A 23,687-nucleotide genomic window follows, 5' to 3' on the forward strand; every position below is an offset into this window, starting at 1 on the left:
CACCCTTGTCCAAAATGTGAAGAGCATCAGCTACTGTTTTCTCAGTGCTAAAGCCTGAACTGAAGCCAGACTGAAACCATGGGCGGCTGCTGTCGGGGCACAAAACAAAAACAACAAAAATAAAAATAAATTTGAAAAAAACGTAGCTGACGCACGCCGCATCGCTGCTCTTTTGGCTTTGCTCACTGCTGGCAGAGCACAGGCTCCCAGCCTGCCCTGCAGCCAGTCCTAATGCTGCTCTCGTGCTGCTAGCAGCATGAGAGTAGTGTCAAGATTGTCCTGAGTGCCCTAGCGTTGCGCTACCAGGCAGACTGGGATCCTGTACCTTCCGTCTCCAACCCGAAAAACACGGCTCTGTTGGAAAGAGCTCAGTGCGCATGTGGGTTCGGCCGTCCTGAGATGGCCAGCCAAACCCACATGCACACTGAGGTGAGTGTACCCCACTCCCCCATGGCCCGCCCCCTTGAAAAATAAAACAATAATAAACATGGTTTATTATTGTTTTATTTTTCAAGTTTTGCAGCTGCTGCTGCTAGCGGGGGTGATGCTCCTCCTCCATAGCGGAGGAGCCGCCGCTGATTGAAACTAGAAGGTTGTTTTCTTCTATGAAGAGTTTTAATTAAGCCTCCCGACAGTGTCAGACATTTGTGAATCATCTATGAAATAACTCTGTAGACATTCTTTGACAAAGTAAAAAGTCATTTACCTCAGTGTGTTCTCCCTCGTTCCCTCCACAGACATTTGCCAGCGAGACACTGAGAACCTTGTGTATAGCATATAAGGAGGTTGAGGAGTCTGTGTATACCCTGTGGAGCAAGAAGCACATGGAAGCTAGTGTGACACTAGAGAACCGTGCAAAAAAGCTCCATGCTGCTTATGAAGAGATCGAAACAAATCTCGAGGTAAGTGCAGGATCTTTTATTTGTTTTCATGATGAACTGTTGAGAAAACAACCACAAATTGTAAACCAAATCCTTCTGGAAATGTTACACTTTGATGTTTTGTAAAAAAGTGTCTTTTCTAAGTTGGACTGCTAATCTATCTATCTATCTATCTATCTATCTATCTATCTATCTATCTATCTATCTATCTATCTATCTATCTACCTCAAGTAAGTAGAACCTCTGTCCTGAAGTAACTATAATTCACACCCTCGCCATTATAGTTACTTGACATGCCTATAACTGGTGAATTTCAGTCATTTTATGAGTTTAACATGTTACGTTGTCACTGACATTTTCACCCGACTATAGTGTTACGTTAACCTTTGGTCTTTTCAGTGAATTTTTAAAGTAAAGTGAGATACAATTACAATTCCTAACTATAAGATCATATAAATATATATAAGCCCCAAGTCAATGCTCCTCTAGCGCTCCTCCAGCTAGACCCTACATCCCCATGCTGTTGAGGCTGCGTGTATGTGTGCATATAGGTAACGGTGTTAAACATGCTTGCTATTGTTTGTAAAACGATGAAATGATGAATACAAATTCTGAATAGAGCCAAAATATCTGCACATTTGGCTTTTCTGGTGCATTGCGGTGCTTGCATGTTTTCTGTTAATTTATCTAAGATAGCCCGATCAAGATTAGGGCAGACCCTGCGGGGCTGCAAAGTGATTGAAGGCAGCCCATGATTGTGTTCAAGGAGGTAGCTTGTTGCATCCTGGCTTTTACACCTAGGGTTTCTTGTGTCAGTTGCACTCGGACCTAGTGGATTCAATGCCACACCCAAAAAGTGCTAAACATGGCCAATTCCACTGAACCTGGATTGCTTTCCATGAGACTTTCTATATTAGACCCAATGGTGTCTGCTTTGAGGCAAGAAGCCTCAACTGACAGCTCTCATGTGCTGAAACGGAATTTGTATGTCAGTACTAAACTCATTGAGGTTGCCTGTCATATTGTATGTATGTTTTTTGTATGAGGTATTTCTGTACCTACTCAAAAGGCAGCGGAGCACTGTACAAGGTCAAACACGAGCATAAAGTCAGCAAGTGATTGTGCACTTCCTGCCTACTCCTAACACCCATGCCTTAATATAGTTTATCCTCCATTTTTTATATGTTTACTTTCCTACCTCTGTTGAAGCCAGTTTTGTGTACCCCACCACTGCTCACTTGGTGAAGTTTTCACTTTTGAAACCTGCAAAATTACAAAAACACAGATTGAGTCCCATGGGGCCCCGGCAATGCAGCACTAACATGACCCTGTCCTCTTCCACGCAGAGCTGGGAGTACATCACTTATTTGCCAAATTCCTTCATGAAGACACACAGTGAACATTGATTCATATTCAAGGAGTGAAATTGAGGCTGTACATGATGCCAAGACTTCCATGCTAATCTGCAGAGGCTGCAGAGCAACCCTTAAGCCCAAGTCAGTGTCTGCTTTTGGGAGCAAGTAATAAATGTCAAGCAAGAACTCCAGGGCTACCTGAACCAGCATTGTGGAATACGCTATGGTGGGCACAAAGCCGAGACCAAGCCACGACATGCCTCTCATACGAGAGAATGCGAGCATGGGAGCTCCGACTGGTTTAGGGCCACTGCCGGTCACAAAGCATCTTATACTGTACGAAGTGTGTGACCATAAATACACGATTTCACAATTGACTGTGTGCAGTTCTTTTGCTGTGGGTTGAATGACATAAAATATGTACTTGGTTGAGTGCTTAAATACAAAGTAAAAAGTAGGGCCAAAAAAAGTGAGCAGTGGAAGCACGCAAGTAAAGTATCCATGCTCCAGGGGAAGAACAAAACACATGCACAAAGAAGAAGGAAGCCTACGGCAGCTGACCAATAAGAAGAAAGCACATGAGAAGGACAATGAAGCCAACAAATGGTAAGCAATAAGCAGCCTCTAAGTCCACTTTTAGAAAAAAGGTCTTGAAGACAAAGCACATGCGCTGTCTAGGCAAGACCTAAAAACGAAGATCACACGTTTTGATTTCAAGAAAGCCAACTAAACATCTCTTCATTGTGTTGTTGACAGAAGGAGTAAATGGTTTGAAGAATATGTTAAACTAGCTTGACAAAGTCTGAATAAGTCTGGGTTTTTGACCTCTGTAAAATAATACTATTTTAATTCAGAATCCTCCTGCCAAAAAGGTCCTGTTTTAACTTTCTCTAACTAGGAGGCATGAGCATATGGGTATTTAACATCAACCACACTGCATTACCCCTTTCTACTCCGATGAATAGAAATCATGTCTTCCGGCAATAGGTAGTTGAACAGAGGAATAGTTTGTGCAATGAAGAGGAACAGTTTTCATTTTCCAGTTGAAATGCAATGGGTAGAATGGATTGTTAGATGTACTGCTCAGTCATAAGAATTATAGATTTAGACAGGTATGTCAGAACCTTTCGTGTCATCCAAGGCTAAAATGTTTGCACGACTCTCTTTGTTGTCTGATGGACGGAGCTGCTCAGAATTAAGAAGACATGTACTCTGGGGAAACTGAAAATATAATATTTGGTGTCATCTAGTGGTGATATTGCTTTAGCTGCATCAGAAGGGAACAGATGGACCTTCTCTTGTGAGATATAAAAATATGCTGCATCAGGAGAGGTGGACCTCAAAAAGCACGGATCGTCAGACAAAAAGCCCCTACTGCCTCCAACTTGTGAGAGCCCTGGACTTGGGGGATATACATTTAATTAAGAGAAGGACGATGAGAAAAGAACAAACGTAAAACTGTAAGCTAGCATGGGTGCAAACCTTAACCTTCTGTAATTTTCTGGGATGCATGCAGCACATTTTACTGCTGTTTCAGCTATGTTATGCTATGGCTGCATCCAAACACAATGCAAATATATAAGAGCTACACCTACACAAATCAATTGTAATCAGTGTTGCCTCTCTGGCTACCTTCTAGATTGTTATAATCCCCTGGTGGTTTCCCATGCAAAAATTTACCAAAAAGAACCTCTTCCATCTTTGAGAAAACAAATTCAAAACTAAAGTCAGAGAACCTGCTATAACGTAGACAAACAGTGTAGCTTTAAACTTCTCCCGGGTGGCAATCATCCATGCAGACGTCCAACTTCCCATACCAGATGCAAGTGATCCTGAGCCAAGTGAAACTCAGGATTCAGCCATCTGTTCTTGATTGGATTAAGCCCTTCAGAGGGGGTGTTCACATTTAGCAACACGTTCATTCCCTGTTCCTGCATGTTGACTTCTGAGAAAGTCAGGGAAGCTCCGGTATGTTTGGCATGTAGCACACCCACTGGGTTTACTCATCGGGCAGCTATACATAAATTCAGGATAGCAGCATTAGTTCTTGTGAAATGCTGGACAAATAAGTTCACCAGAAGGACACACTGGGTTCTCGTGTTCATCACAGCAGGTTCGCTGGGGCTTACACATACTACAGAGGAGGAAGGGTCACGTCCAGATGGTTTGCAGACGGTCAGATGTAAAGACCCATAACCCCACATATTGAAGTGACAGGTGTTTACAGTTTGTATTATTTAATATAAATGTAAAGGCTTAGAAGAATCTGAGCTCTGGTGTTCATGGAGGGAGCTCCTTTATTAAGTACTAAAGAATAGATGATGATAAACATCTGTCTGGAGTGCTCACCGGGAGCTAAGTTTCTTCCTGCTCAGTCTCATCCTCCAGTTCTTATTATATCTATACATGTACCCTTATAGCTATTCTAGAGTTTATCTGTGACTGAATATGTGCATAATGTTTGCTCCCTTCTAGTGCTCATTTTCAGAGATGCCACTGTTTCAAAGTTGATGAAAAAGAACTGCAGGTGTAAATCATCTAGTTGCACTTACTTTAATCATTGCTGTAGAACTCTCCTGTTGTGCCTGACGGAGCTATTATAAGATAGATTTTCAGGGCACCCATATAGCAATACTGCAGTGTTCCACTTGGGAGTCCTTTGTCTTGGCCATATAGTCAAGGCCCCCACACAAATCAAAAAATATTCCCAGCCCAGGGATGTATGGTACTACTTGGCACTGTGCTTAATAATTCCTGTTTATAGGAAGAAAACCATTTGTGACACTACTTTCTACATGCAAGCAGTAAAGCTTTATAATTCCCTAACTCAGAAACTCTGATTTATTGAGATCCACTTGGAGTTTAGAATGATGTTAAGGTGTGATTATTCCCAATGTGATTCAACACAGAATTCACACATTCTCATTTCCTGTCTACAGACAGAAACCCTCCACGACCCACTAAAGTCAAGGAAGCACTAAGTCAGTGGAATTCTTCAACAAACAATCCCTAATATCTGGGAGAACCACATCCTCCTAGAACCTCAACACCCTTGCATCTGTCTCAAACACACACGTAACAGTATGATCAATGCAAGCACCATTGAATTTCCACTTCAGCAAACCTCAACAGACTTATCTTAACAATCCACTATCTTGACATACCACATAACTCAGTACCCTATATGAAAACAAGTACAAAGTCAAACAATGTCAACACTTATCAATATCTGTGTAAAAAAGAGCAGAAAGTATAAACACTATCAACAACCTGTAACATAAGAATGTATATCATCTATCTACAAATAATTCACTTTCAGCCTTTCTTTTCTACTTTCTATACTTCCTCAGGTTCGCAGTGCAATATATAGATGTTATCTGTGCCCTTGCTAGATTTCTAATGTCCTCAAATTATTTTAAATACTGAATGGGTATGTACTGAAATGTATTTTATGATATGGCTATATATATTAATCCGATAGAAACATCTAGGCACAGATTCCTTACCTTTGAATTTCCCAGGCGTCAGACTGGATCTGGAAGATCTTTGCATGTGCAGTAGCCCTGTGTGATCGGGTGGCTTCATTCAGTTCCGCTCAGCGTTGTTGGAGCTGGAGGTGATGTCGCAGTCACCTATATAGGGGCCACCCAGGCACACGTATGTCAGTTCTTTTCTTTCCGTGCCAGTTAGCACTGATCCTGAGAAGAGCTACCCCTCTGTCTCTTTTTGACAGTTTTTCCAGCATTTTATTGGCTACTTTTCGAAGTGTGTCAAGGATTTCTTTGAGGAAGGCAGTTTTTAAGCCATGTGGCGCCTGTCGGTAATACCTACATTTGGTCTGTTTGTCGTGCCTCGAGCGAGATCACGACTCTAAGTCATACTAGGACTGCTGGACTATGGCACTGAAGACTTGGTGGGAGCTGTTGCTAAAGCTTCTTGCGGCCTGGCCGTCGATGTCACGTAGTTTGACTCCTCAGAGGTCATGGTCCCTATCGAGGAGTAGGTTGTAAGACCGCTCCAGGAGCCCCAAGTCCTCTGCGTCCCACTCCAGCTCATTGGGTCACCTGGAAAAGAGGCGTAAGAAGCACAAGAAGTCAAAGCGTATTTTGACTTCTCGTCCATCAGCCGACGCAATGACTTCGGAACATAGGCGTGCCAGGTAGGGTTCCACAGAGCCATTGCTAGGTCCGACTTTGAGTCTTCCTCCATTTCCAGGAGCCAAAGTGACCCCCGCTCAGGTAAGGGAGTTTGTTGAGGCCATGCGCCACGGCCTATTGGTCCTAAGTTGTTGCATGAGTATTTTTCTGAACAGCAAGGCTTAGGGAAAGAATGGAAGGGGCCACTGGACAGTTTAGAATACCAGTTGGGAACATCTTTGGACTGGAATGAGGAACTTGGAGATCCCAGTGGACTGGACATATCTCCTGATACTGGTTTGCTTTCTCACCCCTACTGTGGCTACAGAGGAGGGATCATCATATGCAATGTTGGTGAAGAGGGCAGCCAAGGTCCCTGACCTCAAACATCCCTCTGTGGCAGTCAAAACTGACCTTTTGACGAAAGTGCTTCAACCTGGAGCTTCCTCTTCAGAACCCCTGCTCCCCTTCATTGAAGCACTGACTGATCACCTGCTGGGAACCTGGTCCAAGTCCATCATAGGGGCTCCTGTGAACAGGACAAGTGCCCTGCGCCATCGCCCTGCCCTAGGTGACCCAAATCTTCTCAACCTACACCCCACCCCAGAGACCGTGGTACTTCAGGCCTAAGCTTCCCATGGCACATTCCCTGCTGCTACCCCGGACAGGGAATGCAAAAGGCAGTCATTGAACACTGCATGCCACTCTTTGGGATACAGTTGTGCAAGTGCTACAGGACTTTTTAGTCGAGACACATTTTTTCGCAGCTCAGCGCCTGGATGGTATTGCTTGGGCATCTATTCAAAGGTAAGGAATCTGCAGGTAGATATCTCTATCAGATGAGCAAGTTACTTACCTTTGGTAATGCAGTGTCTGATAGAGACAATGGGGGTTATTACAACTTTGGAGGAGGTGTTAATCCGTCCCAAATGTGACTGATATACCACCATCTGTATTACAAGTTCCATAGGATATAATGGACTCGTAATACAACTGGTGGTATATCTGTCACTTTACCGTCACTTTTGGGACGGATTAACACCTCCTCCAAAGTTGTAATAACCCCCAATATCTTGTTCACTTACTTTAACTTACTCTTATAATTAGACTCCTATTAACTTAATACATCACGATTTAAAAATGGAGGAAACTCTTCAGTTTCCTTAGAACACAAGACTAACCCAATAACCATCAAATCGCCAACAATAATTAACCACTGGAGTAACCACTAACTTTGGGCTACTGAGTAGCGTGCTATCCACCATAAAGTGATTTAACACTTTGCCCGGGGGTAGTAAGCGCTATATAAATGCAATTACAGCACAATACAATACCTTGTTCTGCCAGGCAGAAGATGAGCATGTGCTGCAAATGATGCACTTAAAATAATGCAATATTTTACCCCCGGTTACCTGATAACAATGACCCTGCACTGCTACCACCCATTATGCTAGTAACTCTACTAACTTATATTTTCAAATCATACTTTACATTGTAGTGGGGACTATACATGTTGCAGCCCACGGGGATCCCCTGGTTCCCCAATGCCCTGGGTACCTGCGTATCATAGACTAGGGACGTAAATGAGGGCACCAGTATGCCAAATGTGGGGTGTACGTAGTTCAAAGAACCATGTTTGAAGGGAGAGAGCATATTCACTGGGGTTTTGGTTAGCAGGATCCCAGTGAACACAGTCAAACACACTGACAACAGACAGAAAATGGGGTAACCATGCCAAGAAAGAGGGCACTTTCCTACACTATCCTTTTCTACTTTTCCTAATTTATGACAAACATCCTCCTGGCTAAAACCCTACTGAACCATGGACATCGAGCTGAGGTAGACAGACGACACTGCTGCTACCCATCACTTCCCATTGGTGCACAAGCTCTGCCTTTGCTACTCCTTATCTCCTGGACCATGAAGACTGCATCAGGAACAAAAATTAAAATTAAACTTGGCTTTAAGGGTCACGTTTATTTTCACTAATTCCCAATCTGTGATGTTACCTCACCCTCTCAACATGAAATATGACGGCATACATGGGCACCTGGTGGTGCAATAGCTTAATCCTGTGATACTTGGGAGTTTAAACCATGAGTAATGGAAATTCTGCTTCTACTGGCAGTTTGGCCAATCTGATGGTCTAGTCACAGGACTTTAAGTCAATTATTTACAACATAAGTTGTTTAAACAAGACTGATAGCAGACATTTATGCTATATTTTAAAATGAACTCCCTCCAGAATTCATTCTTCCTTGTCTACAGATATGTGGCTTACCCACGTACCTGTGTTCATGTTTGCAGTGTATCTGTTGGAGGATTTTGATGTATATGTGTGCAAATACTTGTGTTTATAACATTACCCTAGCATATGAGGCCTGATTTCCTTCCTGCCTTTTTTAAGTCCTGATGTAATAAGCAAAATCACTTTTCTTGAGGCAGTATTCGATAGATAAACATAGTAAGACACCAGCCTTCAGAACCTGTTAGTGTAAAATTACCATGTCAAGCTAATAGTTGTCAAAGACCGAAAGGCTCAATGTTTCGTACGTTTCACCACAGCTACTCGGAGTCACAGCCATTGAGGATAACTTACAAGATCGGGTTCCCGAAACCATCGAGTTGCTCCGGAAGGGTAACATCAAGGTCTGGGTGCTGACTGGAGATAAGCAAGGTACACACTTCTCTCTTCCCAGTCTTTGCTGGATGGATGTTTTCTATAGTCCTTGACATTCTTTTGTCATAACGTTTCCCTAAATCCAAAAACAGTTTCAGACATAAGGGCTGATTTAGACTTTGGAGGACCATTATTAGCCTAACAGGACGACAGAGTGAAATATTCTGTCGCTTCATGGAGCAGACATCTCTTACATTGGCAGTAACCACCTTCACAGCAGTTCCTGTCAATGGATTATAGGTTTGATTGACCGCTCCATCATCATGACAGTACCATCTGTCAAACTTTTAACATGTTTTTTTTGTTTTCAAAAACAAAACCCCAAAGCAGGATTTTATTTTTGAAAATAGAAACAATAATGACCCCACACCATGGGAGTTTTTTCCGATGATGTAGGGGTCATTCTGCTGTTTTTACTGCCACTCACCACCAGCTTTTACCTGGTGATAACGGACAGTGAAAACTGGCTTTAGACCGCCAGCTCTAAATCAGGCAGGCAGTCAAATGGCCAAACCTTGGATGGCCCTCACTGCATTTGGCCGTCGGAAAAGTAGGTCAGTGACAGAGATGGAGTAGTCTTCGTCGCTGGCATACTGAAGGTCCGCCCACCTCTTAATGAGACAGGTGCACCTTCCGTTGCCTGAAAAGGTACTCCATTGCAGTTGCAATGAGGTACTCTCTCTGTCAAACTCTAAATCAGACCATTAGGCAGGTAGCATCGAGTTGGGGATGAAGGTATGGCTTCATTTGGCTAACAAGGTATTAACAAATTTCCTTTAATAATTCCCCCAACACTGAATATGTGAAGAGTACAGAGCTCATAACCTGCCATTAATTTGCCTTCATGACACGCAGACAGTGTGATGGATCCTCTGTTAAACACCTGGAGAAGGAGAACTTTGGAATCATATATGTATTGTACTCATTTACAGGCAAATCCTGTCAAGTTTCACTGGTTTTCCATTACTTCAGACCAGAAGTGGAGAGGTGTATTCTACATAAGATTCCACTTCTTTCAAGAGACTGATCATTCCATTGCATACAGCCTGGCCATCCACATTATACTGGCTATTGGAATCCCACATATTTTGTTATGCTGCACCAAGCGGTGAATACTTCAGTGTCAACTGCCCTTCCATCACCCTCTCCTTCTTTGTTGGGTAAACATGAATAACATATATACGTTCCTGACCATTCTTGATATCTCTGTTGCAGAAACAGCAGTAAACATTGGCTTCTCCTGTCGGCTACTTTCGGAGGACATGGAAATTCTGGATGAAAACGAGGTCTGGTAAGACTTAGCACCCTGCTTGTACTATTGGCTGTTTAGAGAAGAACATGCTTTCGTGGTGGGGATTAAGCTAAATTCATAAAAATGAAAGATGGAGCATTTGGATAGAGAGAGCAGTGTGGTATGCACTGACATGGGTCCCCAGTTCGCTGTGCCTTAGGATTCAAGCACTACCTCATTGATGAGACGATACAATGCTGGACCCAATTTCTATTGTTTTGTATTGCCATTGAGGGGCAACATGGCCTGCCATTTTGGTGTGGCCGATTTCTTGTGGAAGCGAGTAAAACTGATTTTACATGTAGCTGGTCTCTATATGTAATGGCATACAGAAACCAAAAAATGAGAGACTGAAATGTGTCCCAGAGTGATTACCATAGCCTGAGATTAATTTTACCGTTCCACCAATTACTGTTTGTGTACTCCTGGAAGAAGAGCAGAAACTCCATTGTCTGGAAGTTGCTTGTGTCTGCCTTTCTTCAAAATCATCAATTTGCATTCAAAGGTAAAAGACGTAAAACTCTCTCTCTGCAGCTCAATCCTTTAATTGATGTGTCAAAGAAGTACAGTGAGTGGAGATGTTATGGTATATATATCAGCCAGATGGACTTTGCACTTGATTTTTCTATTTTTCTTTATGAACCTAGCATTACTTGCCCAGAGGAGTAGTTGATATGACAGAAGCCTTGAAGGCAGGAGAGGAAGTTAATATTACACTTGTGAACTCTTGAGAAATAAATATTTTCTCGGTTATTAATGAACTAACTTCACACTTTTCATGCCTTTACTTTCTCTTAGCCGTATGCTTGATGCCACTTTGGAAAATATCTCCAGCGGTGGTAAGGAGAAGGATGTTCTGAATACTGAAGACAAGGCCCATCATCATCAGACTGCATTGGTGATTTCAGGAGAATTCTTGGTAATCCAGGACTCTGTAGAATAATTCTGCAGTGTGGTTTGTACTGTTTTTGCAGTTGTAAGTGCATGTAGAGTGGAGAAGCAAAGGGTTTTGATATCTACATACAAAGCTTTCTCAAAGTCTTATAAAGTCAACAATAATTTCATATGCCATGAGAGCCACAGCCTATTCTGTCTTCATGGAGAGACCACAGGTATCCACAATTTATTGATCATGATTGAGCACAGCGCAATTGTATGTTTGATCCTTCTGTTGACCGTAGTTGTGGGAAACAAGTGAAGAAAGTCATCAGTTGTAAAGACGCATTGCCATAAACCAGCAATGAGTGAGTAAGCACATGTATGAAATCATTTAAAGTGGCTGTGTGCATCAGTCTTAAGTATTTTGTTCATGGATCTGTGGGGTGTCATACTTTCATCTTAAAGTTCTCAGTAATGTGACTGTCTATTTTGTGTTTTTGTTTTAAGAATCACAAATACTTAAGCAGGATTATTATGAAATGGTATTAATAGGCAATGCAGATAAGCATAGAGCTAGGTGGGGACATCAATTCATTTGGAACAAGGAGGCTCACCTAGACATGTAGGCTCGGCTGAATTAGGCTTACTCCTGTATTGGAACTTTCATAGATTCACATGCTTGAATCATTCCCCGTCGTCGAGATGGGAGTCCCGGTATAATTTTCATAAGTAATGTTAAAACATATTGAAGAGAAAAAGGCCCTAGGCCTCTTCAATTTGATAGTCTATCAGAGTCATTTTGTGAAAAGGACCAAACTTGATCCTCCACCAATCAGGCAACAGCACCCTTCAGAACCTCCTGAGAGAAGCTCTAGCACCTCAGATTTTCTACCGCACGTCGTGCTAGGGAGTCTCTTCAGAGCTCTGCTCTGTTTTCACACCTTTATTCAGCTCTTTTTCTCTCAGAGAAACTCATTTATTTGATTTGTCAGCTATTTTTCAACTATGTCTGACAAGGAAAAGAAAAGTCTCTTTAGAGACTGCAAGACTTGTGGGAAGAAAAGACTTCATTCTGAAGATCCTCATCAAGATTGCATTTACTGCCTCTATCCAGATCATTCAGCCAAGGACTGTAAGATTTGCCGTACTTTTTCTTCTAAGACCTTAAAGGATAGAGAAGGCAGATTATTAATATGGCTGCAGAAACTGAAACATAGGAAGGATCCAGTTTCTGATTCTGAGAGTGAGGAATCATCAACATCAAAGAGATCAACTAAAAGGACAAGATCACGCTCTAGATCTCCCTCACAAACCTCAAGAAAAGCCCTCAAAAAGACTGCCTCAGGGTCTTATAAGGGTCGCAGCCCATCTTCTTCCCCAACTAAACTCTCAAGTAAGGAAGGGAAAAGACATTCTTCCAGTTCTGAGAGGCACAGGAAATCCTCATCTGTTCCACCATCTGTGCCTTTCAAAAAGCCATCTTCTGTGACTGGAAAAAAGGCCTCGTCGACGGACTCCCCGTTGACGGCACCGTCGGTGGGCGCATTGCCGACGACTCCAGCTACGTTAAGTGTTCCATCATCCACGGCTCCGTCGGTGACATCGTCGATGAGTACACCACTGTCGACGAGAACTACAACGACGACTTCAGCGTCGACGACCATCTACACCTCGTCATCGTCGACGGCGCTGATGTCAGTGTCAGCTTTACCGTCGACGGTAGACTCGTCGGCGAAGCTTGCGGCTATTAAAATAACAGTGCGTCCAGTCTCGACGGCACCGTCTACGACAAAGTCAGTTTACACTTCGTCGACGAGATCGTCGATCGACGGAAAAATATCAGAAGAGAACAGAAAAATTAACTCCAACCCACACTTCACCTAGTAAGGTATCCTCCCTGGTACCAGTACATCTTTTGGAGGGAGATGAAGATTCAGATGAAGATGGGCCTTTTGGTACAGCCCACAGCCCCTCTGAATTAAATGTAAAATATCAGGAAGAGGAGGAATATGAGGAAGCTTATGATCCCCAGGCTTCCTTGGAGCATCAGCAGTATCAACAGGGAACGTATATCCCTTCCGACCTGCTTACTGGCCTTAGAGCCATGTTGGTGGATTATAACAGAAGGTTTCCTCCACAAGGAGAGCAGCCTCATCCATCGCCCATTTCTGGTCCTTCTACTCCACATCAAAGACCAACGTCTTTGCATCTTACGGATGTGGCCACCCCAGACATGACAATTCCCCAAGACACTGACATTTCAGAAGGAGATCAAGAAGAAGGGGAACTCACAGATACTCACTCCGAGTGGGACGAGTATATTATTCCTGCTCCATCTTCTCCTTCTCATTCGAAGGTGGAGTCCCCACCTGAAGACATTGGAGGTTTTCATAATCTCCTAGAGAGGGCAGCCAAGCGTTTTGCATTACCGCTACCTACGAAGCAAACAGATTGCTTCCTTTATGATTTTAAAGAGCCCTTCCAGATATCAACAACAGAGATACTCTTCCTATCCATCATCTTCACAACAATTTCGGCCATACTATTCCCAAAGACAACCGCCTCAACCAGCCTATAATAGACCGGCAGGCCGTGGACGCTCAACCCACCCTGCTAAGGATTCAGCTCGTAGAACCTGATGTTTTCGAGGCGCCGGCTACGCCCAGTCTTCCTCCTGGGACCCTGGGCGGAAGAATTTCCTTATTTCTAAGTCAATGGCAAACCATTACGTCAGACAAGTGGGTCCTACAATTAGTGGAACGGGGCCATACTTTAGAATTTGTCCAGAAACCTCCCTCCAACCCTCCCGCAGGACTCCTTCAAGATACCCTCAACAACTCAAAGAAGAGGTCTACAAGCTCCTTCTCAATGGAGCTATAGAGAAGGTGCCGCAGGATCAACGAGGAACAGGATTTTATTCCAGGTTCTTCATAATTCGAAAAAAGTGGAAGGATTGGAGACCGATCCTCGATTTAAGGCAACTAAATGTATACCTAAAGAAGCAATCGTTTCGAATGATCTGCCTGCAAGACGTCCTTCTGCGTCTCAATCAAAGAGATTTTATGTCATCGCTAGACCTCAAGGACGCATACTTCCACATACCAATCCACCCTGCCCACAGAAAGTATCTGAGATTTACCGTAGCCGGGAGCCATTATCAATATCGCGTCCTTCCCTTCGGGCTCAAATCAGCCCCAAGAATATTTACCAAATGCCTAGCACCAGTGGCAGCCTTTCTCAGGAGAAGAAAGCACCAGGTCTTTCCATACTTAGACGACTGGTTAATAAAGGCAAAGACTTACACAGGAGCACACAAGTCAACAAGAAAGTGCGTTTCCTTGCTGACCAATCTCGGATTCACGATCAACTGGGAGAAGTCCAACCCTCTACCAGGCCGCAGTATTACTTTTCTGGGAGCAAAACTGAACACGGAATCCGGCATCGCATGTCCCACGCTAGAGAGACAACAAAGGTTACTAACCCTAGGGAGTTTCAAACAAAGAAGACGAAAGGTTACAGTCCGTCTCTTCAAATCACTATTGGGCATGATGTCTTCATGCATACCTCTGATCCCTCTGTGTCGGCTAAAGATGCGCCCCTTGCAGGAGCAGCTAAACCGTCAATGGCTTCAAGTATCAGGAACTTTCGAAGACCAGATACAAATTACTCCGATAATGATCAAAACTCTCAAGTGGTGGTCTCAAAAGCATCATCTCTCAATCGGTCTCTCGTTTCTTCAACAGCCAGCCCCGTGGACCATAACAACAGATGCCTCACTGGAAGGCTGGGGCGCAGTATTACAGGACCTGAAAATAAGTGGCAAATGGTCAACTCATCTGGCATCAAGGCATATCAATTGGCTAGAACTCAGGGCAGTGCACCTTGCTTTACAAGCGTTTCTCCCAAGAATCCATGGATCGCGAGTGGTGATAAGAACGGACAACACCACTACGATGCACTATCTCAACAAACAAGGAGGTACAAGATCTCTCACCCTCTCCAGGGAAGCCCAAGCGATCTGGAACTGGGCCTCGCAGCAAGGCGTCACACTATCGGCGGTGCACTTGCCGGGAATAAACAACAAAGCAGCAGATGCACTAAGCAGACATAAATCGGAATGCCACGAGTGGGAATTAGACCAGACGGTACTCACCCAGATTTTTTCCCAGTGGGGAACACCAACAGTGGATCTGTTTGCGAAGAAGGACAACGCCAAATGCCAGTTCTTCGCAAGTTGGCATCACCAAAAGGGATCTTGGGGGAATGCGTTTTCGATAGTCTGGTCAGACATCTTTGCTTACGCCTTTCCTCCCATTCCGTTGATCCCAAGGGTCCTCACGAAGATGAAAACAGAACCGTGCACTCTCATACTGATAGCCCCGTACTGGCCGCGCCAACATTGGTTCACAGAGCTCCTCATTCTCTCAGTCAAACCTCATATTCCGCTGGAGCCGTTCGGCCAAGTTCGACACCCCGATCCACACTCAATGCGATTAGCGGCATGGCTCCTTACCACAGAGAATTTGCGCATTTAAATATCCCGCAGGACTGCAGAGATATTTTGTCACAGGCCAGAGCGGATAGCACTAACAAGGCGTATCAGTGTAAATGGAGGAGATTCTGTGCCTGGTGTCATCAACGTCAAATTGACCCTTTTCTTTCACTACCAGAAGAGATTTTGCTGTATCTCTTAGAGTTAGCTCGATCTGGCCTAGCACACTTGTCCATTAAAGTTCATGTAGCAGCCATAGCTGCATACAGACGTTCAGAGGACACACCCTCGCGCTTCTCTTCTCGGCTGATTAAGAGATTTCTAAAGGGGCTGTTCAGGGTTTACCCTCCTTTCAGACCTCCACCTCCTTCGTGGAACCTGAACATTGTTTTGGCACAACTGATGAAGCATCCTTTTGAACCGATCCACCGTGCTTCCCTCAAACATTTATCGTGGACGGTTGCCTTATTGATAGCTCTTACATCAGCTAGGCGGGTCAGTGAGGTACAAGCGCTCTCCATCCAAGAGCCATTCCTACAGTTTAAACAAGATAGACTACTAATGCGCACTAACCCGCATTTTATTCCAAAGGTTCCGCCAGACTTTCACATTAACGAACCTTTGGTCTTCAAGTCTTTTTTCCCTCATCCATCTACTCCAGAGTATTTCAAGATGGATCGCCTCTGCTATTCGCTTCTGCCATCAGACAGCGGGCAAACCTTTGCAGTCATCTGTACATGCTCACTCAACGAGAAAAGTCTCATCGTAAGCGGCACTGTTTGCCGGAGTGCCACTACAAGACATATGTAGGGCAGCAACATGGAAGAGCTGTCATACCTTTACTAAGCACTATTGCTTGGAGTCCCTCTCGCACGGAGAGGTAGCAGTGGGCCAAGCGGTTCTCAGGAATCTCTTCAGGTGAAGGTGAGCCATTTCTCCTACATCCCTCCATCCTAGAAAAGGTATGCACATAAAAAAAAATAAAAAAAAAGAGGAACTGTATCTAAAGATAATAGAACACTATCATAATCCCATAGTAAGCGGGTTATCAGATATTGATCAGGTTACATTACTGTCTTATGTTTTAATACTGGTTTGTTATTTAAATTTCAGCATGTATCTTCACAGGAATATCCCTATCTATATTAGAGATAAAAAACATACTGTTTTTTATGTATATATACGTGTGTATAGATAGATGTGTATATATGTATATCTATATATAGATATATATGTAGGGACATATGTCAGTACACTCCTATACTTCATCACTTCATACATGATGTTGATAAGGTTTTGTGGTCTAAGATAACCTGTTTATTAAAAGGGTTGTCATTTTACAATGTGCATACTTATTGCTTTCTACTCTGATTCAAGCATGTGAATCTATGAAAGTTCCAATACTGGAGTAAGAAAATAAGTTACTTACCTGTAACTGTAGTTCTCCAGTATTGGAATCTTTCATAGATTCACATGCGACCCACCCACCTCCCCGGAGAAGCTCACTTCACCTTTCTTTCTAGTAGTACATATACTCATTGTAATATATGCACTTGTGCGTCGAAAATCTGAGGTGCTAGAGCTTCTCTCAGGAGGTTCTGAAGGGTGCTGTCGCCTGATTGGTGGAGGATCAAGTTTGGTCCTTTTCACAAAATGACTCTGATAGACTATCAAATTGAAGAGGCCTAGGGCCTTTTTCTCTTCAATATGTTTTAACATTACTTATGAAAATTATACCGGGACTCCCATCTCGACGACTGGGAATGATTCAAGCATGTGAATCTATGAAAGATTCCAATACTGGAGAACTACAGTTACAGGTAAGTAACTTATTTTCGTCCTGCACAACTTACCAGACACTAGATGTACTTGTACCACATTGCCAAGGTAGGTTTTGCACTAATTTTACGACTATCTCAACAGCAACTGCATCAACCCTTTTCCTATCCGATATCTGGACTGATTTTTTAAAATTATATTTCTATTGTATATTTTTTTGTCGTAATTTTAACCATCTACTTTTTTAGGCAGTGGTGGTTAAATACAATTTAATTCTTTAATAGCCTAGCCTTAAAATATACATATATATACCCATTGTATGTTTAATTATATTTAATAACCCAACAATGACTTGTGAATATATTGAATTATTTTAGAAATAATTTAACGTAATAGTTTAATACTAACCTTTTTTTGAACACATTTTATTGGGTTTCATAATTTCACATTCAGCTGGCGAATGAGGATCATGCCATCTGACCGGCGAATAGTCAGAAAATATGAGCTTAATGACTCAACAGTATACAGGAGACAGATCAGGCTAAAGCCATTAGATACCATCTCATTACTCACACAAGGCAACTGCCAGGGAATCCTTGCCCTCCCACCTTCATCCAGACACTCATCCGCACTATAAAACCACCCCTAGAACAATTTCACCCCGTGCCTATTATTAGCCTAGCTCCTGCTATGTTGACCTCCATATAACAAGGGAGAAAGTGTCCCGAGTGAGATCCTGCAAATAGAAAAGAAGCCAATTAATCCTAATAGAGATGGTGTACACTTTCAGTGGCCCTCTCGTGCCATGTGTTACCCAATCATGGGAAAGGCTGCCCGTTATCTGACATGTTGGAATGCTGTTGATCTAGAGCATCTACCAATGTCCCCCAGGCTCTGGTGCCATCTAGTGAGCCCTGCCACCTCATGGCTTCCTGTAGCTTAACCTCACTCTCATAGCCTGCTCATCTCAATAGCTCCTGTCTCCATCCTTCCAGTGTTGGGCCTCAGTGGTCTTTCCAGTTTCTAGTAATTTACCTTTTTGGCTATTATAAATGCTAAGTCCTGGAATTGGCTTGTGATTTTCGTTTTCGGAGTATGGAAGGAACCAACCAAGTAGGCAGTGTGCTGGGTTACATGGAACCTCTTGCTCGAAAACCGTCAACAGCACCCTAATGATACCCTCCCAGTACTCGAGCAGTGATGCACAGTCCCAGAGTGTAAGGAAATGCCTCCTTGGCATGGTTGCCCCCTGACTTTTTGCCTTTGCTGATGCTATGTTTACAATTGAAAGTGTGCTGAGGCCTGCTAACCAGGCCCCAGCACCAGTGTTCTTTCCCTAACCTGTACTTTTGTATCCACAATTGGCAGACCCTGGCATCCAGATAAGTCCCTTGTAACTGGTACTTCTAGTACCAAGGGCCCTGATGCCAAGGAAGGTCTCTAAGGGCTGCAGCATGTCTTATGCCACCCTGGAGACCTCTCACTCAGCACAGACACACTGCTTACCAGCTTGTGTGTGCTAGTGAGAACAAAATGAGTAAGTCGACATGGCACTCCCCTCAGGGTGCCATGCCAGCCTCTCACTGCCTATGCAGTATAGGTAAGACACCCCTCTAGCAGGCCTTACAGCCCTAAGGCAGGGTGCACTATACCATAGGTGAGGGTACCAGTGCATGAGCACTGTGCCCCTACAGTGTCTAAGCAAAACCTTAGACATTGTAAGTGCAGGGTAGCCATAAGAGTATATGGTCTGGGAGTCTGTTTTGCACGAACTCCACAGCACCATAATGGCTACACTGAAAACTGGGAAGTTTGGTATCAAACTTCTCAGCACAATAAATGCACACTGATGCCAGTGTACATTTTATTGCAAAATACACCCCAGAGGGCACCTTAGAGGTGCCCCCTGAAACTTAACCGACTGTCTGTGTAGGCTGACTAGTTCCAGCAGCCTGCCACACTAGAGACATGTTGCTGGCCCCATGGGGAGAGTGCCTTTGTCACTCTGAGGCCAGTAACAAAGCCTGCACTGGGTGGAGATGCTAACACCTCCCCCAGGCAGGAGCTGTAACACCTGGCGGTGAGCCTCAAAGGCTCACCCCTTTGTCACAGCCCAGCAGGGCACTCCAGCTTAGTGGAGTTGCCCGCCCCCTCCGGCCACGGCCCCCACTTTTGGCGGCAAGGCTGGAGGGAACAAAGAAAGCAACAAGGAGGAGTCACTGGCCAGTCAGGACAGCCCCTAAGGTGTCCTGAGCTGAGGTGACTCTAACTTTTAGAAATCCTCCATCTTGCAGATGGAGGATTCCCCCAATAGGATTAGGGATGTGACCCCCTCCCCTTGGGAGGAGGCACAAAGAGGGTGTACTCACCCTCAGGGCTAGTAGCCATTGGCTACTAACCCCCCAGACCTAAACACGCCCTTAAATTTAGTATTTAAGGGCTCTCCCTGAACCTAGAAACTAGATTCCTGCAACAACAAGAAGAAGGACTGCCTAGCTGAAAACCCCTGCAGAGGAAGACCAGAAGACAACAACTGCCTTGGCTCCAGAAACTCACCGGCCTGTCTCCTGCCTTCCAAAGAACTCTGCTCCAGCGACGCCTTCCAAAGGGACCAGCGACCTTTGAATCCTCTGAGGACTGCCCTGCTTCGACGACGACAAGAAACTCCCGAGGACAGCGGACCTGCTCCAAAAAGACTGCAACTTTATCCAAAGAAGCAGCTTTAAAGAACCCTGCAATCTCCCCGCAAGAACCGTAAGACTTGCAACACTGCACCCGGCGACCCCGACTCGGCTGGTGGAGAACCAACACCTCAGGGAGGACCCCCGGACTACTCTACGACTGTGAGTACCAAAACCTGTCCCCCCTGAGCCCCCACAGCGCCGCCTGCAGAGGGAATCCCGAGGCTTCCCCTGACCGCGACTCTTTGAAACCTAAGTCCCGACGCCTGGAAAAGACCCTGCACCCGCAGCCCCCAGGACCTGAAGGACCGGACTTTCACTGCAGAAGTGACCCCCAGGAGTCCCTCTCCCTTGCCCAAGTGGAGGTTTCCCCGAGGAAGCCCCCCCTTGCCTGCCTGCAGCGCTGAAGAGATCCCTTGATCTCTCATTGACTTCCATTGCGAACCCGACGCTTGTTCTAACACTGCACCCGGCCGCCCCCGCGCCGCTGAGGGTGAAATTTCTGTGTGGGCTTGTGTCCCCCCCGGTGCCCTACAAAACCCCCCTGGTCTGCCCTCCGAAGACGCGGGTACTTACCTGCTGGCAGACTGGAACCGGGGCACCCCCTTCTCTCCATTGAAGCCTATGCGTTTTGGGGCACCACTTTGAACTCTGCACCTGACCGGCCCTGAGCTGCTGGTGTGGTAACTTTGGGGTCGCTCTGAACCCCCAACGGTGGGCTACCTTGGACCAAGAACTGAACCCTGTAAGTGTCTTACTTACCTGGTAAAACTAACAAAAACTTACCTCCCCCAGGAACTGTGAAAATTGCACTAAGTGTCCACTTTTAAAATAGCTATTTGTGAATAACTTGAAAAGTATACATGCAATTGAAATGATTCAAAGTTCCTAATGTACTTACCTGCAATACCTTTCAAACAAGATATTACATGTTAAATTTGAACCTGTGGTTCTTAAAATAAACTAAGAAAATATATTTTTCTATAACAAAACCTATTGGCTGGATTTGTCTCTGAGTGTGTGTACCTCATTTATTGTCTATGTGTATGTACAACAAATGCTTAACACTACTCCTTGGATAAGCCTACTGCTCGACCACACTACCACAAAATAGAGCATTAGTATTATCTATTTTTACCAGTATTTTACCTCTAAGGGGAACCCTTGGACTCTGTGCATGCTATTCCTTACTTTGAAATAGCACATACAGAGCCAACTTCCTACACAGAGCATGTGAATAAACTCAACACGAACTTCCCTCACTTAGCATCTTCTGTGCCAAATAACTACTAATCTTCCCGGGAGTGAAATATGCCCTGTGCAGTATGAAAAAATTAATGAGTTTGAATCAGGCATTTCTAGACACTTTGGGCACTCGTTCCAGGATGTGTTCCCAATCATCGTCTATAATGGGAGTCCCCAGGTCATCTTCCCATTGCAATTTAAGAGCCGTCAAGGATGTCATCAAGTCGCTCCGCAGCCATCTATATAAACAGATAACTGCCTTAAACGTTCATGAGGAGGTGATCAAATATTGACAAACATTGGATCGGGGTGGCTCTACCAGGCCCTGTTTCCAATGCCTGCGAACCACAGTCGATGCCATCCTATGTAGAGGGAAGTGACCAGGAGTTAGATCATACCACAGTCGAAAGTCCTCAAATGGCAAGACTGTGTCTCTTTCATAAAGGGCTCCCATTGTTGTTGCTCCCGCCTCAACCCAATCATTATCCCTCTCCACTCACCTAGTGGAGTAGGGTGTCTGTGTTTTTGACCGACGGAGAATCCAAAGCCAGCAGCAACGCAATTTCTTAAATTCCGTGGTGTCCTCCGCAGCAGGGCGGCACAGGTAGAAAATCACCTTAGCCAGGTTATGTATATCCAGGAAACAGGGGTTCAGATCTCTGTCAGATGACAATCTGCCCACCACCTATTGTGTTAGCCATTGCAGTAGTAAGATTCAAAGTCTAGAGTGGCCAGACCTCCCTCTGTCATTGGTCGCCGGAGCACCACCAATGCTATTTTCCTGCGGCCCGAGCCCCAGAGGAACCCCATAAAGATTGTGTCCATTTCCCTGAAACACTGATGTGGTATCCATAGCAGTAGCGTTACAAAGAAGTGAAGTAGGCGGGAGTGAGCCACCATCTTCAGCAAGGGTCCACAACCCGCCACTGAGAGCAGGAGCATCCTCCAAAGGTCTCTGCTAGATGAAAGCCCACAGATGACTTTCCTCACATGCCCTCTACCAAATCTGACGGGTTATGGTAGATTTGTACTCCCCGATATGGCAAACAGCAGTGCTCCCAGCTTAATGGTCCCAGGTTCATTGCAGGCTCCCCCAAATGCATCACTGGGAAGACACAGGATTTTCACCAATTTACGTGAAGACCCAAGAAAGTTCCAAACTGCTCCAGGAGGGCACAGGCCCCTGTTAGCTCTCTATCTGTGTCCTGGAGAAGGAGGCAGAGATCATCTGCATAGAGCACGATGTAATGATCTTGTGTTCCCACTCAAATTCCATCATAAGCTCACCTCTTCTGGCTTGGTGTGCCAGGGGCTCCATAGAGAGTGCAAAAATGGGGGGGGGGGGAGGGGTGATAGAGGTCAGCCCTGCCTCGTAAGCCGCTCCACTCTGTACTTCCCGGAAATAGTTTGACCCATGCAAACTCTCACCTGTGGCTCTGCACACAATAGTTTGGTCCCAGCCACAAAGCCTTCCCCTAGGCCAAATCGCCTTAAGAACTCATAGAGCTATGACTACTCTAAGCCATCAAATGCTTTTTCAATGTCTACGGCAAATATCGCTGCTCTTGTATTGTCATTGATGTCCGTTTCCAGGATCGTAAGTAGCCTCCTGATATTAAGTGCTGTGTTTCGGCCTGGGATAAATCCTGCTTGGTCCCTGTGGATAAGGGTGGGCATGTGGTGGAGTAGTCTGCAAGCCAAGATCCTGCTAAGTATTATATAGTCGATGTTCATCAACAATAAGGGACAGTAAAATCTGACATCAGTGGCCTCCTTATCTGGTTTCAGTATGGGCACAATAAGGGCCTCTCTAGTAGATGGAGGCAACTGGCTGATTCCTTTAGCAATGTGGTATGAATTGACTAGCTTAGGGGCAAGGTGCTCTATGGAGGTTAAGTAGAACTCCACCGGGAGGCCTTCAGTGCCTGGCGTCTATTTTTTTCGGGCATCTGCTTGATAGAAACCCTAATTTCCAGAAGCGTAATGTCCTTGCCAAGGTCCTCTACATCGTGCAGCAATAGCATTGGGAGTGCCGCCTCTGATAGAATTTTGTCCAGTTCTTTCGCCCTGATTATGTCAATACGGCCATATAGGTCAGAGTAGTAGGAGAAAAATGCAGAATTGAAATCGTCCTGTTGGTATAATCTATCACACTGGGTGGATTCTAATTCAGCTATTACCGAACCATGTTTAGCTGGGTTTGTGAGCCACGCCAGTAATCACCCAGTCCAGTCGGGCATGAGCCCGGATCATTTCGTTTTTATAAAC

The 23,687-nt window shown here is 44.7% G+C and overlaps 1 protein-coding gene across 6 annotated transcripts in view; it reads left to right on the forward strand.

The window, feature by feature from the left end:
* Positions 1-23,687, forward strand: part of LOC138268383 (phospholipid-transporting ATPase IC-like) — a 324,435-nt gene that overhangs the window by 206,021 nt on the left and 94,727 nt on the right. For all 6 annotated transcript variants that reach the window (XM_069217963.1, XM_069217965.1, XM_069217961.1 and 3 more), the window contains 4 exons: positions 738-902; positions 8,938-9,049; positions 10,268-10,343; positions 11,142-11,262. In XM_069217963.1, coding sequence (XP_069074064.1) covers positions 738-902; positions 8,938-9,049; positions 10,268-10,343; positions 11,142-11,262 — 474 coding nt within the window. The remainder of the gene's footprint in view (positions 1-737; positions 903-8,937; positions 9,050-10,267; positions 10,344-11,141; positions 11,263-23,687) is intronic.

This window comes from Pleurodeles waltl, chromosome 12 (assembly GCF_031143425.1).
Source record: "Pleurodeles waltl isolate 20211129_DDA chromosome 12, aPleWal1.hap1.20221129, whole genome shotgun sequence".
Lineage (NCBI taxonomy): Eukaryota > Metazoa > Chordata > Amphibia > Caudata > Salamandridae > Pleurodeles > Pleurodeles waltl.